At 39.2% G+C, this 26,850-nt stretch overlaps 1 protein-coding gene across 1 annotated transcript in view; it reads left to right on the top strand.

Annotated features, from left to right (window-relative positions):
* Nucleotides 1–26,850, top strand: part of ATP8A2 (ATPase, aminophospholipid transporter, class I, type 8A, member 2) — a 270,225-nt gene that overhangs the window by 118,814 nt on the left and 124,561 nt on the right. The window contains exons 20-21 of the mRNA XM_010005627.1: nt 5,610–5,793; nt 9,977–10,087. Coding sequence (XP_010003929.1) covers nt 5,610–5,793; nt 9,977–10,087 — 295 coding nt within the window. The remainder of the gene's footprint in view (nt 1–5,609; nt 5,794–9,976; nt 10,088–26,850) is intronic.

Genomic DNA, 26,850 nt, shown 5'->3' with positions numbered 1-26,850 from the left:
TTGTAAGAGGAGATGAACTATACCCTTGAAGTACATGTCTAAAATAAGGCAGATGAATTGCACTCCAGAAGCGCCTGTTTCTCTCCGTTGACTATAAAAGGAGCATGGTGTGATTAGTGCAGATAGAGATGTCTCCATTGGAGGCATTTATTTTTAGTTGGATGAATTGCTTTGGTGCTTTTTGTGAACATTAAACTATCCATCAGTTCACTCAGTGCGTTCCCCAAAGTTGTAAGTACTGCACCAGGGGCAGTCTCCGTGAAATCATGGTTGTCAGCAGGTAAAGGAGATTTGGAGTGCTTGGTAAATGAAGAGCATTCAATGTAAGTGCACATTTTGAGTCGATACAACTTGTGGGTGCTTTTGCTGACTCTTCTTCTGTGTGGGTTACTGTATCATTATAAATCTATCCAAGATATCTCAGAGCACCATGACTCTGATTCAAAACTAGCCCTTGTTTGGATGATACATAGTTTAAATCTGCTCCCTGCTGTGTGTCAGGAGAATCAATGTGTAATTAAAAACTGCTAAATATGACATCATGGTAACATTCCTTGCTTTCTGAGCATTACTTTTCATGGTGTGTTCATTTATTTTGCTGCTTTTTCTGGGAACCAATGCATATGCTTAAATGTCAATATTATTGATAGCTCTCAGCTCTTTCTGGACCATCTCCCATCTCTGCCTTTTCTGAAGATGAGGTCACTGAGCATTTTGAAGTACTAGTGTATTTTACAGTAGAACTGGGTAGAATCATGTCTGCTACAGTAAAGGTATGCTCTTAAGGGCCTCTAGAGTTGCATTAACAAGGCATTTTAAGGAAGCAGAATATCAAATTAATGTTTCATGTTAAAGATGTTCATGTCTTTATGTTTAATGCCTGTTATGGAATGGAAACAGAAGGAGGAAATACTTGAAACAGCTCCCTTCCTTGTGTTCCTCTTCTCACAATGAATATTAAAAATTTAAAAGTGTGGGTAAGAATGTCCTCAGAGTATTTTATGTTGATGTGGGTTTGGGGGAGTACACATCTTTAACAGAAATACTCTACTTTTTTGGGGGGAGGGGACCACAAAAAAATCCCCACAAACCGTGACGTATGGAGAGCAAATAGAGAGCACTGAGGCTCAGCATCAAGCTGTGCCTTGCTTAGGTGTGGAAGAGCTTGTGGGACTGCCTTCCCTTCATGGCATTGTAAGACAGTCTGGATGTAAACTGATCTCTTATAAATTACCTTGTCTTTTTCTGCCTGTGTCTTATAGATAAAAAGACTTCAGTAAAGTTTACTTATCTTGTTCTTTATTAATCATGTCTCTTTTTATATACAGTTGGTAGTTTCAGTCTCGATTGCTAGTTCTCTAGCAGAACTCTTTCTTGGTTGGGTCCTGTGGACTCAAATGCAGTAAGTAAAACTAATAATTTCCTGAGATGCTGCATATTTTTTTTCCATCTGGTTTATGTCTGTATACTTTGAAGCGTGTGCAATGATGCAGCTGTAGTTCAAGGGCCTGTGTGAGTAGTATTATTTACAGTGGTCATCAGTTGCTCTCATGCATTTGTAACTGCAATAAATACAGATATATACAGACAGAATTAAGAAATGTGTTCTGCTTGTGTGCATATAGTCTTATGGAGTGTAGCAGACCTATGTGACAAAGGACTGGTTGTGCTGATATATCCTTTCCATCTCATTTGTGACTGCATCCATCTTTAGTTATAATGATGGAGTCTGGGAATAAGAGGGATGACTTCCTTGCCAGATTGTAAGAAGTGCAGTAAAGGAACTGATTGATTTAAGTCAGTTGCAGTACATTAAACATTGAAGTTAAAGCTCTATTGCATTGCTTTGCTTAGTTAAAAAGGATGTTTTAATGTTTTGCTTCTACTTCTGAGGTTTTAAAAACATCTCTGCTGAAATGGGTTTCTAAATATTTTTATATTTTTAAAAAAATACCACCACTGTTTGGGTTTTTTCTGTGAAATCTTTCACTGAAAGATGTCAGAGCTGATAACAATTTGTGAATTGCTCTGGTTGTCCCATAAATATTCCTGATGGAAAAAAAAGTGAACTGGAAGATCCTCTGTGCTTGAATTCTCTTCTAAAAGAAATAAAGCAAGCCTGTTCAAACCTTCCAGCAAAATGCTGAGTATAATCACAATATTTAAATTGAAAAGGACCTATAAGGATTACAGCAACCAGCTCCTGGCAGGCCTACCTAAGAATAAACCATACAAGTACAACTTTTCTGAACAGGCAAAACATACCAGGTAAGAAATTTTCTCCTGTGTGTGTACCTAGGCTAAAGAAGGAAGTGCAAACTGAAGGTTTAAAGCCACTGGGAGCTGATCTGCAGAAGTCTGTGGCAAACCACTCTAAAGCATCCTCTGTGGAAACCAGCTGTGTTACTGCTCTGTGCTGTGCTCTGGGCTATTTTTTTTCCTGCAAGAACATGCCTAAAGGACAGTGTCAGTCTAGAGGAGGTTGTTGGTATCTGTTGTCAAATCTGCTTTTGAGCAGAGACAATAAAATAAACATTTCCAGTGAATTCTTTTTAGCTGTACTCTGAGAACCTTTTTAAGAAGAGTTGCTGTCTGACCAGTGAATGAGCATGAGTGAGCAGAAGATTTTTATGCAACTGATGTGTTGCTCACACTTTAATTCTTATTTGGTTGTATATCAGGGCAAGGCTTACATCTCCATAATTGTTGCAGTCAGCTCTGCAGCGAAAGCCAAGGAAGTTCTGCACTATGATAATTACAAATAGCTGCCTGTCCCTGAAAAAGTTTTCTTCAAAGTAGTTAGTTCTTACTAGTGCTTTGCACTGTGAACTTACTCATTTATCCAGGATTCTTTGTGAATTTGGCTATTATTCCTCCCTTTCCAAGGTATCACATGGGAGAAGCTGCAAGTTAATAGTGTCCTGCACTTTAATCTTCCAGTTATGCATGTAGACAGGATATCAAATGTGCAGAAATGAACCCCAGCTCTGATCATCTGGCTAAGGGGATTAATGTCATCTAATGGAGCATGTTGGTATCAAGTAGATTACAAGGAGAGTAAGAGGTTTGGAGACTGAGAGTGTGAGTTGAGAGGTGAGACACACCTCAGGAAATCAGTAGCCATTTCAATTTGCAGCTTTTGTAGTTAATATACTGTATGCAGTGAAATAAGTTATCTGGAGTTTGAGGATGTACTAGATGGGGAGGTGTCAAAGAAGATGCTTACCACCAAGCTTCTGTTTAGAATAAACAATTAGAATAAGGTAACACTTTATGCTGATGTTTTGTCTTAGAGTTAATAATCTTGAACCAAGTGCAGAAATGTTGGGGTTTTTTTTTGTGTTTAAAGCATATCTACTGTTTCTTGTAGCTTGTTTAGTCTTTCTAGGTATATAAAGATGTTAATCTTTAACTGGGTGTTACATAACACTGGATACAATTAACTTTATTTGGTCAAGACAATAAAAACATGCTCAGTGTACATTATGTAAGAGTTGATAAATGCATATGTATCTGGGCATTTCATTGATTTGACAAATAATAGGTCATTAATGTCAAAGTTGACTTAAAATCTGAAGCAAAACCTGCACTGCAGACATAGAAGGGAAAACAGAAGTGAATATTAACTTGCCTGACATGTCACAGCTAAGCTGCACTAGAATAAGCTCAAGAACCTCTGCTGCATTCCAGTCACGTTTAAGTGTCTGTAGGTAAGCTGCCAGTTTATACTACAGAATCAGAGGTAGTGTGCACAACCTGTCTTTTTTCATTCCCCTGTTACTTTAAAACCAGGAAACTTCTTGCCTGTTTCTGTTGCCATGCAAATTAGTGCAAACTGGACTTCTGAGAGAAGTGTCTGTCTGAGGAGGACGTTAGCAGATGTGCACAGTGCTCAGGTGCAGTGAAATAATTGCATGACGGGACTGCCAAAAGTGTATGGGCCTCTGTACTAGAGGTGCCACTGGGGCTGGTAACTGGGGGTCTGTTCACTTGTTAGTCCCATTCCTCCTGAACTGGTTCCAGGGACTCCTCTGGAGCTCCCATTTTATGGCTTGAAGTCCTTCTTGACTGCTTGCTCCATGCTTTAGTATTTTATCATGCCAAGATTGGGCTGGGGAAGAGGGGAGTGCACATGTATATGAGAGAAGTTAAAATTTAATGCAGACTATATTAAGAGCTGCTTTATAGTAATAAATTGACACCTTTTGTGCAGCATAGGTTGGTTAGTGTGTTAGGGGTATGTGAATTTTCAGCCCAGCAGTTTTTTCTTAGGAACTCTTTCTCCCTGTTACTCATCAAGCTATTTTAAGATGTGGTCAACACTAAGCAAAATGAAGGTCATAAAGCAAAATGCTGAATAAGGTAACTCTGCTTCTTTTGATCACCAGTAATCTAGTTGGGTGTATTAAAAGGCTGTGTAAGCTGTTCCCACAGGATGTAGACTCTGGGAAAAAATGCCATGTAAAAAAGCTGTCTCCCCTGTTCTTCCCCTATTTTAATAGTAGAGCTTTTAGATATCAATTACATCCTTTTTGTTGAGTGTTATGTGTCTGACTCGAGATGTGGAAAAGTTTTGTCTAAAACTTCATTCAAGGGAATATAAAATAATTTGGAACTTTAACTAAAACTGATGGGGAAAGGAATTAGGGTTGTTTGTACAGATGGGGTGAGAATGGAAATATTTTATCTATATGTAGGTATTTCCCGAATACTTAGTGTTATTTGGTAATCTGATCTACCTTTTCTATGAAAAGAGGGCATTTTTTTTGTCTTATCCAGTTTAGCCAGCTAGTCCTGAGTATTTTTCCACTTCTTCCTGGTTTAGACTAGTACTCTATTGAATTCCATAGTTTTTTATCAAACTGGAGCTGATTTAAAACGAGAGAAGGATCAGGTTAAAGTAATTACCAGTAAATCTGATAAGAATATTCAGATGTTATGGAGTCAGCCTTTTGTTTTGGAATGGGGAATTGAGTAACATCATCACTGAAGTCGGAGTTGTGCCAGCATGCAAGGTGTGTGTGAGATCAGGGAGAGGCTTTGCTCATTCTGATCCTAACCATGTGGTCTGAGGTTGGAAAATGGTTTGACAAGTGGAGAAGTAAACTGAAGGAGGTAATAGGGTAAGCCTGCAGTACCTTTTGCCACACCACTGAAGATGTGTCTGATTTATTCTCTGAATGTGTTAGTGGTCTTCCACCTCCTGTGTTGAGATGCACTGTTGACAGCAGACAGGGGGGAGCCTGCACTGTTCATCCAGAAGCTGTGGTAGTGGAAGAGAAAACTCCCTTCTCCAGGTGTTCCCAGTATAACATCAATGGTGTATGCCAAAATGTATGAGATTGGGGCTGAGGGAGGAAAACAAGGTTTTAAAACCTTTCGTATCTATTTAGTCTCTTTTGCACAAAATATGAGCCAGTAATGATAAATGTGAAACTATTTTTCCTTCTGAAACGGTTTGGCACAGGTTCTGCAGCTTAGCTGTTGAATAAAGAAACTTTCCAGCAATTGCCCTTTGATAACTTCTAAATGTAGATGGCAGCTGCCCTTCTGGGAAAGGCACATAGCTCAGCATGTGAGAAACTGACACCTTTTTCTCTCTTTTTCAGAGTATCTCCTCTACAGAAGTCTGACATAGTAGACATGGTCAAGAAACACGTCAATGCCATAACGCTTGCCATTGGGGATGGTGCCAACGACGTAGGAATGATCCAGACAGCTCATGTTGGAGTGGGGATCAGTGGCAATGAAGGCATGCAGGCAACAAATTGCTCAGATTATGCTATTGCACAGGTCAGAGGCCAAAAAGAGTAATGCTGTATCCTGTTGTCAGAGATGTGATGTGTGGCAGTGTAGTGCTCAATGGCTTCTCCTAGCCTTCAAACTAAGAGCATCTCTGCTCATTTTTCTGGTCAAGGCAGCTGTCTAAAACAGATATCTTGGATGTATTTTGGGGATTTATTATTATGATTTTGTGTTATTCAGCTCTATCCTCTGTCAAAGTTTGTTTCCTCCTGACAGCTGTGCAGTGTCTTGGCTCTGCAGTAATCAGGGAGAAGCACTTCATGATGCTTATGTTAACACTTTTAAGTGTAACTTATCTCTCTTGATGCAAACGTTTTTCACTTGCTATGAGTAGGCATTTTAACCAGATGTGTAAGAATTTGGCTGTTTGGAAATTCTTTTTTTGAGGTGCTTCCTCTTCTGTATTTCCCTCCACCCCCATGATGTATCCAAGAAGTGGTCACAGATCTAGGCTAGTTTTTTTTCATTTTAGGTGTGTTATTTTTGAATGTTATTTGGGTGAATGCTCTTAAACTATCCCATCAGATTCAGCAGTGATTACTTCAGCTAAGGAGGAGAGTAAAAGGCCTTTATTTTACAAAAGAAACCAAGATGTATAATAAAGACTTAAGCATAAGAAAGGAAGGAGATGCTTCAGTTGCTGGACATCCTCTGAATACTATTTACAGTTGAGGTTCTCTGTGTATGTGTTTGAGACTTGATTGCAGGGCAAGGAACAGATGGATCTGACAAGAAGCAGAGACAATCTACTGTCTCTTCAGTGATCTGTGAGCATCAGCCCATGTTCCCTGCTGGCAGGGCATAGGCAGATATGCTCTACCAAGTGATATGAAACATGATGATCTTTTAATAGTTACAGTAAAAGGTGAGGTTTTCAAAAGGCATTGGCTAGTGCTGCTGTTTGCATGGATCATTGTTTGTTGTGTTAACCCTTCTGTGAAGCAGAGTGGTGGTCTTGTCTTGTTGCTCTGTTCTGCAGTCTAATGAAGCACTTCAATAATTGAGACCTTTTGCCAAATTTATCTTGAAAATTTTTGGCTGTTTTATTCTGACATAAACAGTAGCATATTCCAAATACATAGCATTACAGGAACTGCCCTAATTGTGAAGTCTGTGGTATCTTGTAGTGATTTTTCTTATCTTTAACTTGTGTGGATAGATGTATTGCTTCTGCTGAATAACTTAATTGAATGTTCTTTCCTTAGACTTCCTCAGATAATTTATTACTGCCATTTTAATAAGTATGCATAAACAGTGAGAATTTTGTCCATAGAGGACCCTGAACAATTCATTTTGCATTAATTGCAGTAACATTAAATCTGAAGAAGTAATTCCATGTTCATGTGTTGCTTCTGTGTAAACAAAAACCCCTGTTGTTTGGTTTATGGGAAGAACATGGAAGTAAGTTGCTCTTCCTTTAAATTCCAGTCAGGGAGTTATTGACAACAGCAATGAATCTTCATAGTTCAGTATGAGAGAAAAGCTGGTCACACAGAATTTCAACTTTCAAAAATTAGTAAAACACTATGGAACTGTATTTTTGGTGGTTGTGCAGAAGAGCTTTGTGCTGATTATAAAACATTTAAAGGAATTCCTTCTGTAAAGGAAACTAACAGTGTATGGTAATACGTGTTTCAAAAAAGAGCGTTCAAAAGAACTGGATCACCATGGGGTATATTTCTTTCAGCAAAGACATATAACTCCCACTGAAGCATTACTGTGTTTGCATGCCTTGAAGGCAGAATATGTTCTTATTGAGTAATTTAAGACAACCACTGTAATGCAGCATCTCATGTTCAAATGGTATTATAAATGCAGTGGTGCCAGAAGTAGGCACTTCTGGAAGAGAAAGTCTCTATACAGGCTTGTTCAGGGTTCCAGAGGGAAATCAAAGCATGAACTAAACAAAAATAAAAAGGCAACTTGTGTCTGACTCTATTGCAAATAGCTTCCACAGGTGCAAAGAGCATCTGTTTGAATCATCCTTTCCCTTGAAATGATACTGTACCAGTGATTCATATTTAGCAAATTCCCAAATCAAATAACTTGTTTAGAGAGACAGTAGTAGAATCTAATAACTTTTTTCTTCAGTAAAAGACTTTATCATATTAATCCAGAGACCATCTGGTGGTTAGGGACTATTTCCTTTTCTTAACTAGGGGAATGTCTTTCTTAAAAAAAAAAACAAAACACAACTAACATTTCTCTTCTCTTCTTTGGAAAATGTGACTTGCATTTTGGATACATTTTCACAGTCTTGATGCTTCCCACCCCCCAACGTGGCATAACTTACCATTCAGTCAAGATGGGGGGGAATTGTTCTAAAATGCAATCTCTGTAAAAAAAAAAAAAGTTATGCTAAGGTTCATACAGAGACAATTGTGAAAACTTAGAGAAACCATTTCACAGGTAGGCTCGCCAGATGGTCGTAATATTTTCTTCTGTTTTAAAACTCAATGGATAAAGCAGTGTCCACATAAAGGCAGGGTCTTAGTAGAGCCCTATCCCTACAATCACTCAAGTCATTCAGTAACTGTGCACTCACATGATTTCAGGGACCAGCAGCAAAAGAAATGTAATTCCTTGCTACATCTTAATGGGACTCTTCACCAGTGTGAACAGGCTCAGAACGGTGTTCTTTAGGTTATAGTATCTTCTTTGTTGTGCTGTGCAGTGCACCCGTTTTCATAAGAGTACAGGTGAGAGCAGTTAATGGTGGGATTTTTTCCTTACCTTCAGCCCCAGAGAAGACTACATCTGAGGTGGTCACTCGATAGACTCAGCAGAGTGGATTTTCAGGGTGTGTCTAACAATCCTCTACAAGGGGTGTTCGAGGTGACTTGTTAGGACTTAGAGGAAAGTTTTCCATCACTGCTGATCTGTTTTGTCAGTGAATTTTTATGGGAAGGTTGTAGCTGTGCTGCATGTTAACTAAGGCATTAGGTGTCTTGCAGGTCAACTACTCCCTTGTGAGTATCCCACTCACAGTCCTTACTCAAGTGGGGCAGAGACTGAACCATGAAGCTCGGTTCACTGTTATTTTTTCTCCTTCCTTGCTGGCATATCTGAACAAATCTGAGTTACTGATGCATGGAAGAGAGGCTGTTCTTACAGGATTTGTGGTTCAGTGATTTCAGTGCTGGAAATCATGGGAGCAGAGCTATCTCATGACAGTCCTAATTCATTATTGTAGCTTTCAATTTTAAATAAGTTTTGGTTAAAACAAATCTAGATTCTAGATTTAGCAAATTAAGCTCTTCCTAGCAAGTAACTTTGTGGAAAAGAAAGCAATGCAAATAATGATTCTGTCTTAGTGTTCAAGGACCTTTTAGGTACACACATCGTGAATGGTAAATCTAGTCACTGGTTTGAGCTGTCTGTAACTGGACAAAAGAGGAATGCTGCAGCCATAAAAAGGTTCACTGACAAAGACTGGAAAATTATGCATTTCCTAGGCTACATTGTGAGACTGCTTTTATAAACATCTGCTTTCAAAACTGCTGAATTTGAGTTCTATTTGTGGTTCAAACTAGCATTTAAAAGTATCAGTTTTTCACTTGGCCTTTTTGGCAAATGCTCTTTCTTTCTTACACGATATTTGGGGAGCTTTCTATGGCACACAACTACATGCATTTTGTGGGCTGAAAATGTAAGTATTCATTCTCTGTGAAAGACTTAAGCATCTATTTTTCCACTTGTTTTTCCCCTTGTGCATTTTACTTCAGCTCAAGACAGTTCTAATTACCAGACAGTTTGTTTAACACAGAGAAAGGAGATTCTGCATCTTCTAAGCCCTCAAATGCAGGAATCATCTTTGACCATGAAATGAGCTTGTATTTCTAGTCAGTCCACAAGGCTGCATTATATTAACCTTGCTTAATTTTGCTATCAGGATAGTTATACTAATTGAAGACTTCTTGCTGTTTAGCGTCAGTGAAGACGGCTTAAAAACACTCAGAGGTTTTGCTACCAAAAATACTTTTGCTGTAAATATTTTAAGTCTGCTTTTTTTGCATGAAGGTTCTGCTAAGCTATTTAAAAACTGCACTTGAGGAACAGCTTTCATAGCTGATCTGAGGTTTTATTTCTGAGGGCATGGGTTTACTTGAACTGATAATTTTTTTAAAAAATATTTCTTCATATTTGTAAAAACTTGTTTTCTCTCTTTCAGTTTTCCTACTTGGAGAAGCTGCTGTTGGTACATGGAGCTTGGAGTTATAACCGAGTTACCAAATGCATACTATATTGCTTCTACAAGAATGTGGTTTTGTATATTATTGAGGTAAGAGTAACTAAATGGATGGGTCTCGCGAGTGCTAACTCCTCAAATCATCTCTTACTCATCCAAATGGATTTAGCTGAAAGGGCTGATATTTTTTTTTCATGTTTAACAAATTCAAATTCTGTTTTTTTTATCAGATAAGTTAGTTCTCTTACATCCTTTGATGTTTGTAAAAGAAAAACTGGAGGTACAGTGAAGCCTTGGATATGAGATGTCAGGCACAAAGTTCATTCCTTCTGTGCAAATGTTCTTACTGAAAGTTTCTTTGTATTCACTAAAACATTTTAATTATAGCTTTTACTTACAAAACCTTGATTTTTGGGTTCAGAGTTAAGTCAAAAGTTCATTTAATAAAATTATTAAGAACTCCATAGGCGAATTATAAACAAGACAAAAACTATAGCAGTTGCTTCCAAATTAGCTTAGCTGAAACTGAAGTTAGTTTGCCTTCTTTTTTGGAAAGAGAGGACATAATTTTGCCCTGCAGTGCCAGTGAAAATATAAAATTAACTAGGTTATTTGATTTAATAGTATTTAAAATATAACTAACTGTTTTGAAAAAATAATTGTCTGAAGGTCAAGTAGTGAAATTGGATATTAAAGAGTGCTAAGTACTGTTATGAACAATAGTATTGGATTTCAGCCTGCTTAGATGGGAGTGTAGTTGTCATGCTTCAGGATCTAGTCTTGACTTTAAGAAGGTTCAAGAAAGGGTGTTTATTGTGTGCTGTTGTTAAAAACACAGGAGGAACTTGAACTCAATGGGATTGGTCACTTGAGTATCAAGTGGTCACTTAGCACAGCAAGTTCCACATGTGTTTTATTTATGTGTCTATGTGTATCTATTAGGTTTTCAATTTCTTTCTACAATTAATCAGACATGAGTGATGTTAACAGGTAAGAAAATAAGAACATTTATGATTCGGGGGACCAGTTATATTGATTACAGGAGAGAGGGGGTAGGTAATGTTTTACTATTCAGTGAAACTTACCATAGTCAGTGTGTGCATACCTGACTCCCTCAGGGTCCGATCATCTTTTATGCATGATGTTAGGCTCTCAGAGAACAAATGCTCTCCACTAAGCCTCCCCATTTTTCTTGTGCTCACTATTTCTGAATTAGTTGTCGGCTGTTACAATTTCAATACAGATTTGTCCATTTGCTGCAGGAGTTACACTATCCCATCAAAATAATGGTAGTGCTTTGCTGTACTGGGTGAGAGCAGGATAGCTGACTGATAAACAGTATGATAGATCTGTGAAGTAATATGAGGAGTTGATTTTTTCCTAAATTTTAAACTGAACCCTAGTGGGTTTCTTACTGAGTATGGGTTTTCCCTGAATTGTTCAGAAAATGCTTAACAGGTTAATGATTGCCTTTGAGGATACTTCTCTCCATTTGAAAATTAGTTTTGGAAGTCCTGCTTCTCACCCGTTGTAGCAGTTGATGGTTTTCCTTCATTTGCAAGTAGATAAAGTTCTATATCAAATGTTTCATGGCTAAATTGTGCCATCCTATGTGAGTGGCTGTAGAAAGGCTTGAAGACAGGTGAAGGCCCCTGGGACCTCTGGACCTCCAGCCTGAGTTAACTTAATCATATTACTATAGGGAGGAATTTTATTAGCCAGAGATATCACTATATGATACATAAAATACAACTCTGCTCCAAAAATGTGAGGTCAGATGTTCTCTTCACTGTATTAATCTGAGTTCAGTTCTTTTTGCATTCTGTACAGATCCAAATGAACTTTTCTGTCTCCTGATGTCCATGACTAAGGGTGGGAATCAGTTCCATCTAACACCTGAATACTGAATAATGTCTAATGAGCTCCAGCCTTGGACTTAGGTTAGCCCTCTGTGCTCACACTGCATAGAAATTGGGTCCAAGTTTAAGGCTTAAGTGAGGTGGAGTGACAGAAGAAATCTTGTAGACCTGCAGTAATGGGAGGAGTTCCATTTGGCTTTTGTTCCCCCACTGAGTTTGCTTTAGGGGCCTTGTGGAACTCCCCCTCCAAAACTGCGTAAAACTGGCCAAATTGCTTGGAAACTGAAGAGACACCAATTTTGGTATCAGAGGAATGCAGGGGAGAGAGAGGAGAGGTCTCTAATTCCCTTAGCCTTCCACAAAGAAAGCTGGGCTGTTTTGTATTTCTGCTGTGAGGCTCAGGAGTCCTGATGAGTTTTTGGTATGGAGTGATACTCATGAAAGAGAAGCTCCACAAGGGAATAAATCCTTAAGCTTGAGAGAATGGTAGATGAATGCCTAGCACTCTTGCAGTGTTGCCTTTGCATATGGTGTGCTCCTGGTTGCTTCCCAATGCACTGGACAAGTTTTAATATTTACCTGAAATTCCTGTTTGGATGTATGGTGTATGAGGAATATTCTTTCAGCATCATAATGAAATAGGGATTTGAACTTGAACTACTTCCTAAGTTAATCTTCTGAAGGTTTGTAAATATTTATAGAATTGAATCAAAAACTACATTGGTCAGTGTCACTGTCAGTTATACCTTTGTTACTGTATCTGTTTTATTTCAGTGAAGCTTTTAATACCTGAGGAAAAACTACAGTAAACCTTATGTAAATCAGTTCTGCTGCAGAGAAGCACTAGAGCTCATAATTACTTTTGCTCCCTGATATTTTGCAAATATCAGAGAAACAAGAGATGGTACTCAGGCTTAACACATAGAGCATCCAGACACTGCTTGCAGAGGCATACATTAAGATTAAACTTAATTAAACAGTGATAAATGCTTAAGGAGTACATACTGCTGACTCCCTTCCTAGCATCTCAGCATTGATGTATTTAAACCTCTAATCTGCTTAGAAGTGCATCTTGATACCAGTCACTCTTAACACCAGGAGGATCCAAACTGTGTCATCTCTGAAATGTTACATTTCATCCACTTTCCTTCAGCTTCTAGGAGAAGTGGTAATTAAGAGACAGAATTTGGGATTTGGTGGGAAGTGTACTCTTGTGATTGGCATAACGAGCTTTATTCCTTAAGAGATGCTGCTGGGTTAAGGCTGGTGCTTGCCTTCCAGCAGTGGCTGGTTCTTTGTGGAGACAGAACTGTGTTTTCAGCTGCTTTAATGACTAAAATGTGTGCCCATGCTGAGACAATTTCATGCAGCTGGAGAACCAATATGGCAGGAGGCAATCCTTGTAGTCTAATGATTGCAGGGGAAATGGACATGAGTGTATTTTCCCCCTCCCCTTATTAGATCTTCCTAATATTTTTCAAGAGGTGAATTTTAAGTCATCATAGTGATAAAGCTCAGTGAAGTCAAGAAGATTTTGGTTTGGCTTAAGAGCTGGACACTTGATGTTACCCTCCTTTCTCTGACCTGATCTCCCCTGCCCTTTGTATTTCATCATAATTGTCCTCCTGCCATTCTCTTCATTTCCCCCCTTGATTTTTTTAAAGTACAAAACTCAATGAACTATAAATGAAAACCAGGAAAAGAAGCAGGTCATGGAAAGTCAAGTCCTTTCAGTGTGATTCTTAGCCTGATTCTTGAGCCCTTGCATATCACAGCCACCAAAGTGTTTCTGGGTATGAAGCTGGGGTTCCCTCACCAGAAGAGGGGTGCAGAATCAAGCCTTTCTATATGCAGAGATGGTTGATAAAGGAATTGGTGCTGCTTGCCCACTCTGAGTGGCCCTGCTGGGTGTGTCCTAACAGCATCAAAGGAGCATACATAGAAAGCTACCAAGATGGCTACAGGAATGAAATGTGATTATAAAATCCCCTTTCTGGTGTCCATTCCTGTATGTCCCACGTCTGGCTGCAGTAGCAGTATGCACTAAAGCCATTGCTGGGGAAAGCCAATTGTTCAGAACTATCCTGAAGGAGGTCGGTGACAGTTCTGGCCTTTAAAGATTTGACAGACAAACACTTGGGCATCATTACAAAACATTATGTCATTCAGTTATTTATGGGGCTGGCTTTAAACTGAGTAGTGAAACAAAAGATCTGTTTCACATCTGTTGAGTAGATATATTTCACTGGAGATGATACAAAGTTGTCCTGATGACATCAGAGCTTTGAAATATAGCTGATTTCAAATGTAAAAGAATACAGGACTGTTGCTTTCATGTCATGCTTGGAGAAGTAGAAACACAGCACGATCAAAGGCAGTATCAGAAATATCAAGTAAGAGTTCAAGACATTTGGGAATGGTTTTGTGGAAACAGTAGCATGGAAGATAGCTTTCAGGTCAGCACAGAGTACAGGTACGCATGGGCTCAGTATTTCACTTGAGCGTGTTGCTTGTCTGAAATGTACTTCATATGAGGCACTCTTGTATTACATGTTGCAGAACTGGGGGGCGAGGGAGAGTAGATGGTTCCTGTGTCAGGGTATGGTAGTGCAGGGCCATGACAAAGGAATGAATGAGAAGTGGGTAGGGAAGAGTATAGTGTACATACCCTGATACATACCCTAATGCTGCATTTTTTTCCCTCTTCTGCCTTCAGAATCCAGAGATAAAATTTAAGTCCATATTGGAAAGCTGTTTCTTTGTGGAGACTGGGAAGGAAGTCTCATATGTGAACAGTGTTAAGCAAACAAGATAAATGTGCTAAACTAAAGGGCAAAACAGCAGGATCATAGTTTCACTTCTGGAGCTGAAAATTCAAGTCTTAAAAGCTCCAAGTAAACACAATGCCTAGATAAACATACTTTTAAATAAGTGGTGATTTTCTGAGTCCAGCAAGGTCTGGCAATGAGAGCTGTGGAGTGCTACACACACTTTTTGTGGTCATCACTTCAGACTAGCTGATAGCACAAGGCTGTGTGAGCACACATGAAATGTTGCTGCATGAGACCTTTCAGATGTTTTTTCCTGTTTTCATGCCTTGCTGTCAAAACACAACAGGTATTTTTAAAAATATGGAAAGCAGACATGGGAATTTTAGTCTTCTTACCCAAATGGCAAGCAGAATTGAGTATATATGATACTAACAAATATAAAACTTGAATGCTTCTGTGTGCTTATCCCAGATTTATGTAATCTGATTTTTACCTACATCCCTGTGCCTTCTGTTTGCAATTGACTTTGTATCTTGGAGAGTTCAGCCAGGCAGTAGAAGACTTTAAGTGTGGGGATTTTTGCAGTGAGTTGAGGACTGAAGTGCAATGACTTGTCATAAAAAAGCAACCTTGTTAAAAGGTAAGAGCAGTATTTTACCCCACTGTTAAATTAAGAGTAAGAACATCTGGTTGTAAAATTCTTGAACGGGGATTACAACTTGTCTTGTCATGCTTGTGTTCAAATTATTTTGTTGCCTGTTCAAATACTTCCAATGCCCATAGGCATTTAATAGCCACTGCTTCTCTGTGAGTATACCCACTTGGTGTGGTAAGCTTGTAACAATGCTGTACCATCATGAAACAGGTAGGAAGGTATGTATGATTTCCATTTTATACAGTTTGGAAATTTGGCTTTTCAATTCTTACAGCTGCATGCATGTCCTGGATAAGTAACTTATTCTCTGTGGGCAAGTTCTTTCACATAAGCAAAAGGTGGAATTAAGGCCTTAAGGTTGCTATTGGGTTTAAATTTAGGTGCCTGAGATAAAACTATATAGTATCTTATGTTGATGGCCTTTATGGATGCTCTGGGGTCATGGAGAGAAGTACAGGACTGACAGGTTTGGGACCTGCCAAAGACCTTCACCTCTCTGAAGCTGCAACAGCATTATTTGTACTAAGAGATCTATGTTGAGGTAATCAAGTCCTACCCAGAAAATTGAGGAATCATTTTTTCTTCTTTTTTTTCCTGTTGTTAATTTGTTTTTGAAACATATAAAAAGAAAAGGAATCCAAGCCCCCCAGTTTAGGTAATATTAATCAGTTTAAAAAGTGCTGAATATTTCAGAGTATTTATGGAAGGTATAGCACAGAACCTGCAAACCTGGAAAGTGCAGTAATGGACACAGTGTGAGGGGCACTGCAAATGAGACTCAGCACTATCTCTCTTGATAATTTTTGCAAACACGGGTCCTATTTGTGCTTGTTTTTGTCTTGCACTGTTTCTTATCAGACTCATGCATGGGCTTAACATGCAGAAGAAGAAGACTTGAAGGTAGCACAGAATGTTATTCCCTTCTTGCCCACCAAAAAAAGCTAGTCATAGGCTCTAATTCAAGAAAACATTCTTTAGTAGCAGTAGTTACAGAAAACAGATCACTCAAATAGCCTGCCAAACTTCTTGGAATATAGTAAAATACAGTTGATGAACCTAATCCAAAATTGTCCAGATAGTGCTTTGCTTTTTGTTCTTAAAAATAGATCCTAATTCTTTCTTGGCTAGGATTTACAGTGCATAGTCTATATTGCTACCACTGGCTTTTTCTGCCATATTTCAACCCCCTCAGTTGTCTAAAGAAATTCAGAATTTTGTTTAGGCTGCTCTCACCAACTTTAATCCTTGATTGACTTATTGTTTTTTTGATTAATCCCAAGGGTTTCCAAGGAATCAGTCACAAAGATAAATTAATGCTAATTTTCCCTTCTTTTTTAGTGCTATGCACTGAGCAGTGAATCATTACAGAGCAGTCCATCCTCCCATCAACTCAACTCTTGACTCAAAACTGTTAATTTTGAATGTTTTCCAACCATTTTCAAAAGTGATTGAATGAGTACAAGTATTGTTCTGACTTTTTAATGAACATGCCTGGAGTACACCTTACAACCAACACAGCTTGTGACTCTTCAACATTCCAAGTATTATAAATTATAAACTGGTTTCCTTAGTGTGATCTCAAATATTTGGGTGAAATAGCTACCAGGTTCAGTATGTGCTGCAATACACTGCTTTGGGAAGAGATGTAGTGTGGTACTTTTGATTTTATCTCAGTTTCCTATTTGGAAGGCTTCTAGCAAACCAGTAATAAATAATTGTGTTCTGAGAGATTTAGGTTAGACATTAAGAAGAAATTATTTACTGTGAGGGTGGTGAAACACTGGAACACATTGCCTGGGGAAGCTGTGGATGCCTGACCCTTGAAAGTGTTCAAGGGCAGGTTGGATGGGGCTCTGAGCAACCTGGTCTAGTGGAAGGGGTCCCAGCCCATGGCAGAGATATTGGAGCTAGATGATCTTTAAAGGTCTCTTCTAACAAACCATTTTATGCTTTGAGGTCATTGAATGTGAAACGTTAGCCATCTCCTGAGCAATGTGTTCATCAAAGCCAGAATTCTGTCATCAATAAATGTTTTTCAGTTCAACTTTGTCACCAGTGAAGTAGCCATTTGATGTTTACAAGAGAGGTATCCTAATGTGAGGAATCTTTGAAGAGCGAAGTTAAGCCTGTATTATGAAAGGAAAATCCAAACCTAGGGGTTTTTCCATCTGGCTTTGAAATTTGAGAGTTTATCGTTCTTGATTTGAACCCCACTTTTTTTCCAAAAGCTAAAAGTTCTCATATCAAGTGTAACTCTTCTTATGACTTTGAATATTGACTTTGAAAAACATTGGCTGCTCTGACTCAGTAATATTGGATAACCTGTTTTAATAAAACTAAGGGGAAACAGATCCTACTTTACCATCCACATAGACCAATTCAGTACATAAAGCATTACTCATGGGTACAGAGAAGGCCGAATTTCAAGTTTGTATTAATGTTAAAATAGTGCAAATAAACCTTATCAGGGAGTATCTTGTGCTTAGCACATTTGTGCTGAATTTAGCAATGTATGCTGTACTGCACTGAAGAGGGTAATTTTGAGAGAGCTTTTTTAAAATCCAACACCATAAATATATGGTAATACAGCTCTTCACAAATATATCCTTTGGGCCTGTACTGTTTTTCTTTATATCTAGGCTATACCCCTATAAGTAGACTGCCTCTAATAGAGACATTCCTGATTTACATGGGAGTAACTGATAGCAGATCAAGGACTTGTGCATATTGCATGTATGAAGAAGGGGGGTTTGTCTTGCTTTTTGCTAGACAGAAGCCGTGGGGCTGGCATGTTGAAGGTGTGAGGGATGTTTTTCTTTTTCACCTTTACCTCATAGCTCTAGATAGCTATGTTGCAAATGCATTTCTACAGCAATTTACTTACTTTTGAGACTGGTAATAGATGTGCTTACAAATGAGGCTGCATTTTGCCAAAGGGCCCTTTGTGATAGACCCTTGCTGCAGTGTCTGACTGGCAAAGTGGAACAGTGAGTTTAATTCTCCAGTTGAGAAGCTTTGCGGCACTCATTTTAAGGTGGCCCTATAAGCAGGTGTGTTCTGTAACTTAATGCAACCTGAAGGACTTTCTACTGTTATCTCCCTCTAGAAGACTAATTACTTTTACTCGATTAGCTGCATCTGCTGCACTTTAACTCAGATGTTACCCTGTTGTTCAAAAACACTGCTTAGCTTAGGTGTGAGGAGGGGTTTGCAGTTCATGTTGCACAGCTCTTGGTGTAAAGCCCTTTTCTTTAGTGCCAGAGCATTTGGACGTATGGCAGACAAGGTGTGGTATCTATTAACGAGTCCTGCTTTCATTCAGTTTCACATATCCATTAATTTTTAATTTAAACCCATAGTAGTCTGAAATTTAACCTGAGGCACAATTCTGGAATTGCGTGGTGGCTTGCCTGTGAGCAGTGCCACTGAAGTATCTGAATAGTAATTAAAGACATTTTCTACATTTCTGTACATTTGTACATTTCTGGCAGTTCTTTGGACTAAAATTAATTAATTTGTTCCAAGGCATGTGCCAAGATTGTTTTTGTGTGCTTGTGAACAACAAGTGGGCTGCTCTGTGTGGGCTGCATTTCACTTGTCTAAACAGAAGTCTGCCTGGCTGCCAGCTGCTTGCCCAGCAGTAGGATCAGCTGCACAGCTTGGTATTTCTTGAGCATGGGTAACTTGGTGATAACACTGAAGCATTTTGGTGTCCAGTTCTATCATATTGAAGCATTTTACTAGTACTTTGTCTCTTCTTTCCTTGGAAGTCAAGCAAAAAAGCCATCCTTACCTGAGCTGCTGCCCAACAGCAGTCTCACTGTCGAATTCTCCTTTCTGGTTGTTGATCTATGTTTGGAGGCACCACTGGAGTATGTAAGTTTCTAACTGTCACATTCTCCAGTACAGATGCAGGCAATTGATGAGTTCATATCTCTTACTGTCTTAATACTGCTTCACAGACAACTACAAAAACCTTCTGAAGGCTTGCTCAAAAATGTGGTATCACCAGATTTTGGAATACAAAATTTCTTTCTTTGCAGTATCTGCATCATGAACTGAGATGGTCCTGATAATTTTGAAGTTTTTTGTTTTCTTAGGATCATTACCTAAAGAAGCTAGGTCAGAGAACAAATTTAACTCAATGCAGACTCCATTTTTAAATGTTGCTAGGAAATAATTTTGCTATTTCACTTGGATGAGCACTAGTGATAAAAATACCTCTATCCAGTTTTTGCTGGTTAATCACTAGAGATTATTTTATTTTGGGATTCATAAAAGGAATCAATCTGTAACTTAAAGTATATGTACAGGATTTAGAATAAAATGTACCTTACATCTGTGAAAGGAATAATCTGGAATATAGGTTTTGAGTTTTTGTTTGCCTGAGTTCAAGGTCTTGAACCAATTTTCTTATCGCGGCAGTGTCAGAGGTAAAAAAATATACTGTATTTATACACTGGTTTACCCAATCCCCAGTGCAAATCTAGAGCGGCATAGGCATTTTTTCCAAAGGGATATATCTGCCTGGGAAGGAGCTAGAGCTCTGTGACTGGGGACAGGAGAAGAGGAGTTACCACTCTGTGCCCCAAGAGGAGGCTCCCTTCCTGTGAGGCATCACTTAATGGAGCTGGTGTTGGGGTGCGTTGGACTGTGTGACAGCACACAAGTGTAACAGCTTTGAGTAACCTGCCCAAAAAAGGCGCTTTTTTCACTCTCTATTGAGATACTGAGCAAAATGTAGATAGCTATGACTATTTATAAGCTTTTGGTTATTGGTATGCTCTAGAGAGCTAGATGTTGCTTTTTATATCTCCTTCCCCTTTTCAACAAAATCATTTAAAACACACTAAAATGCAGTAGCATCACACTAGAAATAGCTAATGTGTTAAAAATAAATCAGTTGAAGGTGATTTCCCCCCTGGATATTCTGTTCTTATTCCATAATGTTTTCCATTAGTCCTCTTCCTCACTACTTGGAACTCAATTCTTTTCTTGAACCTTGCAGTTCACATTCAACTACTTGGAAGTAGAAACATCCTGGGCCATGGTTTTTTGGTATTTCTGAAACCAGGATTAACAGTTCACTGTAACTGGGCCTGTGTCACACAAGGGAGAGGAGAATTGGGACTGATACATTAAGGCTGAGTCCACCATAATCTTAACACATTTGTGTGTTTGCATGTTGAATGTAAATATCAGTATAGTCAGTAGTCATGGGCTTGAGCTAAAATTCCAGAACCCCACCCCAAAAGGCACAGGGGGGGACCTTCTGTGGAAAAGAGAGGTCTAAGTGGTCTTGATGCATGTTTGTGTGTGTTACAATCTGGTTCTGTCCCATCAAGACAAAGACGGGTAACCACTGATGGCTTCAAGTTGTCTGAAGAATGAAGGAGGCCAAAACATGTTCTACCAATTTTTAAATGTGACGGTTATTTTACTTATGTTCTTCTTTCTGGTTTTCTCTGTATTCATGCAAAAGCAATCAAGGATTTGGAAAGTAAGAAGTTGAACTATATTAGCCCTAGCTGTGTCTAAATTCTGTAGGATTTCAGTGAAAGTATATATCTTTTCATAAAAACTGTACAGATTTTGTGTAAGAAAATAAATCTAATACTATATGCTCTCATCCAAAAACAAATAATGCTGATTTTACTTATAAATTACAGTGCAGGTTGATGTTATTAATGTTAACTGACTAAAATACATATACAACTCAGTAGCAGAGGCATAAGATAGCAGTAACCAGTAACACCTGAACCTCTCAGCATTTATTTGTGATGTTGGTTCCTGTCAAGTTCAATTTTGTTAGAAAAGTGAGTCTCCCCTTTGGGTTTACGATTAGTGCCTTGACCTTTTCTCCCTTTTGTTGCCAGGGATTGACAGGTGTCTGGAGCAGCTAAGCAGAATGACAGTCAGTCTGTGCTTTGTATCAGCTGGCATTCATTAGCCTTAAAAATGACATTTGATTTTGTACTACTGGAAAATATTTATTCCTGTTAATACATCCTGCTTCATGAACAAGATAGGGATAGACTATTAACTATTCAACCTGTTCAGTGCCAGGCTGGATGGAGCTTTGAGCAGCCTGGTTTAGTGGAAGGTGTCCTTGCCCCTGTCAGGGGGTTGGAAGGAACCATTCTGTGATTTGAGGTCATTAAATGCTAGACATTAAACACATCCTAAGAAATGTGATTCTATTGAGTTCCTTCACTTTCATAGTTTTATTTTATTTAGTGTTGTGATTCAATAAGTAAATTTATGACGTGTAGGAAGATGTGACATATATGGTGGCATCATTAATCTTTGTTTGCCTGCTGCAGGGAGCCTCGCTGGCAGCATGCCATGCTGTGTGGTTGGGTCCAGCAGCTTTCTGCACTGGGAGCTTTGTGCAGTGCACGCCTTCAAGGTGCCACTTCCCTTATAAAGTCCAGGTCCCTCCAACTGTGCTATGCATGTTGCTCTAGCCATCGCTGGTCTGTACTTTCACCATTGCTTGGATCCACAACTGTGCTTTAATCTGACATAAATGCACCCTGCCATTCTAAAGGGCAGTCTCATCTTGGTTTCTCCTTAGGAGCATGTTCCTTTTCCCCTTGCTTACCAAGGCACTAGTGTTTGCACAGCTGCAGGATGAGCTGTTTAAGGTTAGAGTGCAGCCAGATCACATTCCTGATGTACACAGAAGCTCTTGGATGAGAGGTAGGACCAGCTCGTCTGACAGCAGTGTAGGCTTTTGTCAGGCTTAAGTGCACATGGTATTTTAATAAGCTATTGTGGGAGCTTTTACTGGTGTATCTGCAGAAAAGACAAAAAATTCTGGAGGCAGAACAAGTGAAGGTTATGAATTGGTATTCATTATATCTCTGGTAATCTCATGGCATAACTGCTTGGGGACTTAGAATCAACCAGCTTTTCCCTTTTGGATTGTCTGAGTATCTGTTACTCAAAGACATCCCAAACACAGAGCTGGGGAAGAAGGAAGGAAGTTGAGAAGTGGTAGTTGATCCCAAAGGCACATCTGAACAAAAAACCTTTTCCCTGTGTCTGTCATGTGTTGTTCATGTGCACAGAGGCTATGATTGCTCAAAAACTGAGAATACATTGGAGACTATAATCTTAACAGAATGTATGTACAATTACTGGATTTTACGGCGTGTGATTTGTGTTATATGGGGGGAGGGGGATCTTTAAGAATGTGCATTAGGCCATCTGGGTAGCAAGGAGGAGCTGGCTTGTGCTAAAATAGAAGGCATTCTTGCAACAGAGGAGTGATAAAATGATAGCAGTGAAAGTCCTGGCAGACTTTGCTTCTCTGGAAGCAGTTACTACTATTTTTCAAGCAGTTCCTAGTTTATGCCAAGTTGAAATAAGAAAGTGGGAGCAGTAAATCTAGGGGAAGAAGCAGGAATACATTACCTAAAACCAGGATAGTCCTTCAAGGGACGTGAGATGTGAGAATTACCATTTTCTTCAAGTTGCCTGATATTGCTGAGAAAGCATTCTAGGGAAGACATGAGACAAAAGGTAGAACATTTAAAAACATATATTAGGATTAGAAATCTGTTTGGCTTTTGACTACATAAAAAGTTAAAAGTAAGCCTGGCAAGCCCTCTGTTCTTGGGCTTGGTGAAGAGAAGGTGGTCACTTGAGTTAGAGGCGTGGGGGTGGGTGGCATTTGGGTAGGGGCAAAGCTCTCTTTTTAACTTACCTCTTTCCCTGTGGAGGTCTGTTGTCTCATCAGCAAATAAGTCAATACCTTTTGCATTTTCAAAAGGGTAACACAAGGTAATCCAACTTTAAGTATGCTGATTTTGACACTCAAATACATTAGTGGTACCTGCATGGTTTCATGACATTTACTTCTATGACTTTTGTGTGCTTACTGACAGGATTGATATGTTTGGTGAGAACTGCTCCCAGGCATGAAGGTGTGCATATCTGCCTGGCAGCCTGAATTTTACATGTATCTAGAAGCTGGCTTCCCCCACCCATTCCGCCCACCCCTTAGTCTAACTTCATTCCCTATAGAGCAGGTTGTTGGATGAGTAAGTGATGGTCTTCTGAGAGCTGTTCTTCAGAAACTTGACACTTGACAGATGAATCTTCTCATTTACCGACCCTCACTCTTCATATAGCTGACTGCATTGTAACCTGAGAGTTGGTGACTCACTGGGGGGTTTTGGGTGGATTTTTTTGTTGTTTTGACTGAGTCTCTTCCTACTTCTTTTACTGGAGCATCGGTGGGGAACTGAGCCCCTGATAAGTTTTCAGTGCTTCCTTTAACCACACTGGTATTCACTTGAGATTCATCACTAAATTTGTTATTCCTTTTCTTACGAAGAAGCAAATGTACAGGATTTTATTGCAGCCCCCAAGTAGCAGTAATTGATATGCATGCTGGGTACGCTGTGCTCCTCTTGGGGTTGTGCTCAGGCACTTGGTTAAATTTCACATTTGCAAGGAGAGTTGGTGCTGCATACACTTCAGCCATGCTCCCACATCTACTGTCACATTAAAAGTAATGAAGATCGATTAAACTTTAATTATCGTATTTCTCCATTTGGAGGCAAAGCTGAAAGCCACTCGGGTGGGCAGGAAATGTCTGCTTTCTTCTGTTTGAACAGAAGTAATTGCTATTTAATTCTAGTAAATGGGGAGAAGCAGACCTTCTCCTGCAGTTATTTCCCTCTTCTCCCCCTGCTGGCATCAGTCACAGTATACTCCTGCAGTGAGTATGTATCCAGTTCCAAAAAGCAATTTTGGCAGGTGTCTGCCTGCTTAGTGCTGTACAAAGAATGATACCCTGAAAAAGTGGGTTTCTATTGCACTGAAATGGCTCCTGCTTCCATTTGCAAGTAGCAGGCTCTCCTGGCCTTGTGGAGTCTAGTACTGAGAACAATCTTTTGAGGTGTCATTGTAAAAATAAAATTTAAAAAGTACTGTCAATTCTTGTCAGCATTTCTGGAGCTGGTATAAATTTAGGGTTTGTAGTTTTCTCCACTGGGTGCCTGGGTCATGCAGCAATGTCATCTTTTGGAAGAGGTAGGCTCATTCCAAGTCATCACTGTTATGTGTCTGGCTCGTGTTCTGGGACCTGCAAGACCATACAGGGGATGGTCCTCCTTAAAACATTTTTGTCTCCAATCACTGCTTAGACAGTAAAATACAGAATCCCTTTTTATTCCATGGCTCTGTCTTGCCGCTGAGTCTTTTAGCTTTGAAAAATAATAGCAGAAGAAAAAGTGAATTCTGACATGTTGCAGAAGCTGTGTGAAACCGTGTTTGTTTTAGAAAAGCTGTCTTATTTCCAGTTCCTCTTTGGTATCAGTAAGGGGAGTGGTAATGGATCTTCTTAGAGGATTTCATGCTCAATTCTTCTGGTTTGTAGCAACAGACAAACTATATTCTAACTGATCAGTTCTATCAGCAATAAACTGCTTAGTATTGAAAATAAAAGCATCTTTTTACATTGCGAGTTTGTTTGAATGTGTTCTCAAAAATCCTAAATCACCTGGTTTCACCGAGGTGTTCTAGGAAGTTCCATCCCTGAAAAATCAATTGGTGTAATATCAACGTTGTTCAATTGCTGCATCATCTCAGACCAATTGCAGCTGAATCAGAGAATAATTGGAGGTGTTGAGGCATTTTCCTATAAATGTGTATGTTGTTCTGTAGCACTTGCAGGTTTTTCCTTCCAGTCTGTGAAAGGCTTCCTTCCAAATTAAATGGACATGCTTGCATATCCACCACTTGAAGGTGTCTTGCATTACCATTTATAAGGATGTTTTCTGTCTGCTTTGAAGCAGAAAGGATGCTTTTATAAAAGAGGTTGGTCACAGCTGTTACACTGTTGGAGGAAGAATAGGGAAAAAAAGGATAAAAATTGTAGTAGTACCAAATGAAAACAGATTTCCAGGTTTCTTTTTTTTGTATTCCAAACAGCTGGAAATCCAGCATACTGGATTTGAGAATTAATAGTTTACCATATTCTAGTAATGATCTATGAGTTTCAGCTATTTCCTGACATGCTTGTTGAACTGACTCACTTAGACTCGCTTAAGCTGCACACTTGGCTGCACACATCCCTTTGTATCCTTGATGTAGTTCTCCAAGAGGAGCCACTTTTTGTGTTTGCATTATTCTTGCCTAAACCTGTTTCTTAAACTATTTTGAAATCCCCACTGTATGTGCAGCAGAAGACTAGTGTTGCAGTGTGTCAGACTTGGTAATTCACTACATCCCTTAATATTTAAAGTGAAATCAGTTGCTAATGAAAATTGAAAAGGAATAGAGTAGAACATGGGTATTGCAACTAGTATTTTGTGGTGACTGTTTCTCAAAATCTGAATCAATGACTTAAGGCTTTATTGAACTTCGTGATAAGAATAAAATCTTCTGAAATAGTATTTGTAGCCTTAGGAAAATTAATCTCATGAAACCAAATCAATTGCCTTTGTGGTGTGAACGTAAAATATTCTCACTTGGTGCTGCTGAAAAAAAAGGGTTAAAAATTCAATCGTATCATTGTTCCCTTTTTCCACAGAATGACAATGGCTTTGTTGATATACACAAGAAAACCTGCCCTCAGTGCCAGTTGTTTTCTATGACCACTCTTAACCTGTTCTTGGAGCTGTCTCTAAGAAAATCACGAGTGTATGCAATTTATCCTTAGAAGCCAGATTGACAGCAGGGTTGCTTATATCATTTTTTTCTGCCCCTATTTCCACCTCTACTATTCATGTCTCCTTGGTTGTTGTAGCATTGAGATGACTGAGCAGACAGAAATCTCCTATGGGTCAGTAAGGGTGGGAGCAGCAGTGGGATCTGCTATGAAATACCAAAACTGAACTAGTTTCAGAAAATCGTGTTCCTATGGCCCACTTCTGGATAAAGTGTGGAATCTCCCTATCCTTTTAAAAGAAAAGGTTGGCTTGCCATGATTCATACCTAAATGAAACAAGTTTAAGCCCCTCTTCAGCAGCAGTGCTGGTGCCTTCTTGCTGCCCAGAGTAAGTCAAGTGGATTAAGCTTCAGTACCAATTGTAGAAAGTATTCAAAACTGCCACTGGCAAACGTGCAAAGCACCAGGTCTGCACCAGAGCAAGGCTTTTATCTAGACAAAATGAGATGGACTGAGATAAGTGTTAACTAAATACAATCCAGTTTTACTTTCTACAGAGAACATCCCTTGCAGGTCAAGAATAGACCTCCTTAGAGAAAACTCAAGCTTGAAAGATACTGCTTCGTGAGCTGACAACTTTTAGCTTTCCCAATCTAGAGGTTCAGTGTGGCATTTCTGGCTCCTGTGAAAGTTGGTGCTCTTTGTTGCAGAGTTAGATCCCAGCCTGGGGGCTCAACCCTGTGTATTTTCCTTTCCTTTCTTTCCTCCTCTTCTCTCAGTTGGACACATGCTGGCAACAGCAGTCAGCTGAGGCTTTAGGCATCACTGCAGTTCCAGACATAGTAGGAAAATGTCAGATTTATAATTGCAATCATTTCTTACTCACAAGCCAGAGCAGAAAAGCTGGCAGTGTGATTCGAGTGACCTTAGTTCTGTCTCACTCTTTC

Source organism: Chaetura pelagica, unplaced genomic scaffold (assembly GCF_000747805.2).
Source record: "Chaetura pelagica isolate M959 unplaced genomic scaffold, ChaPel_1.0 scaffold269, whole genome shotgun sequence".
Lineage (NCBI taxonomy): Eukaryota > Metazoa > Chordata > Aves > Apodiformes > Apodidae > Chaetura > Chaetura pelagica.
The sequence above is the reverse complement of the archived record's forward strand: the minus strand, read 5'-3'. Positions and strand labels throughout refer to the sequence as shown.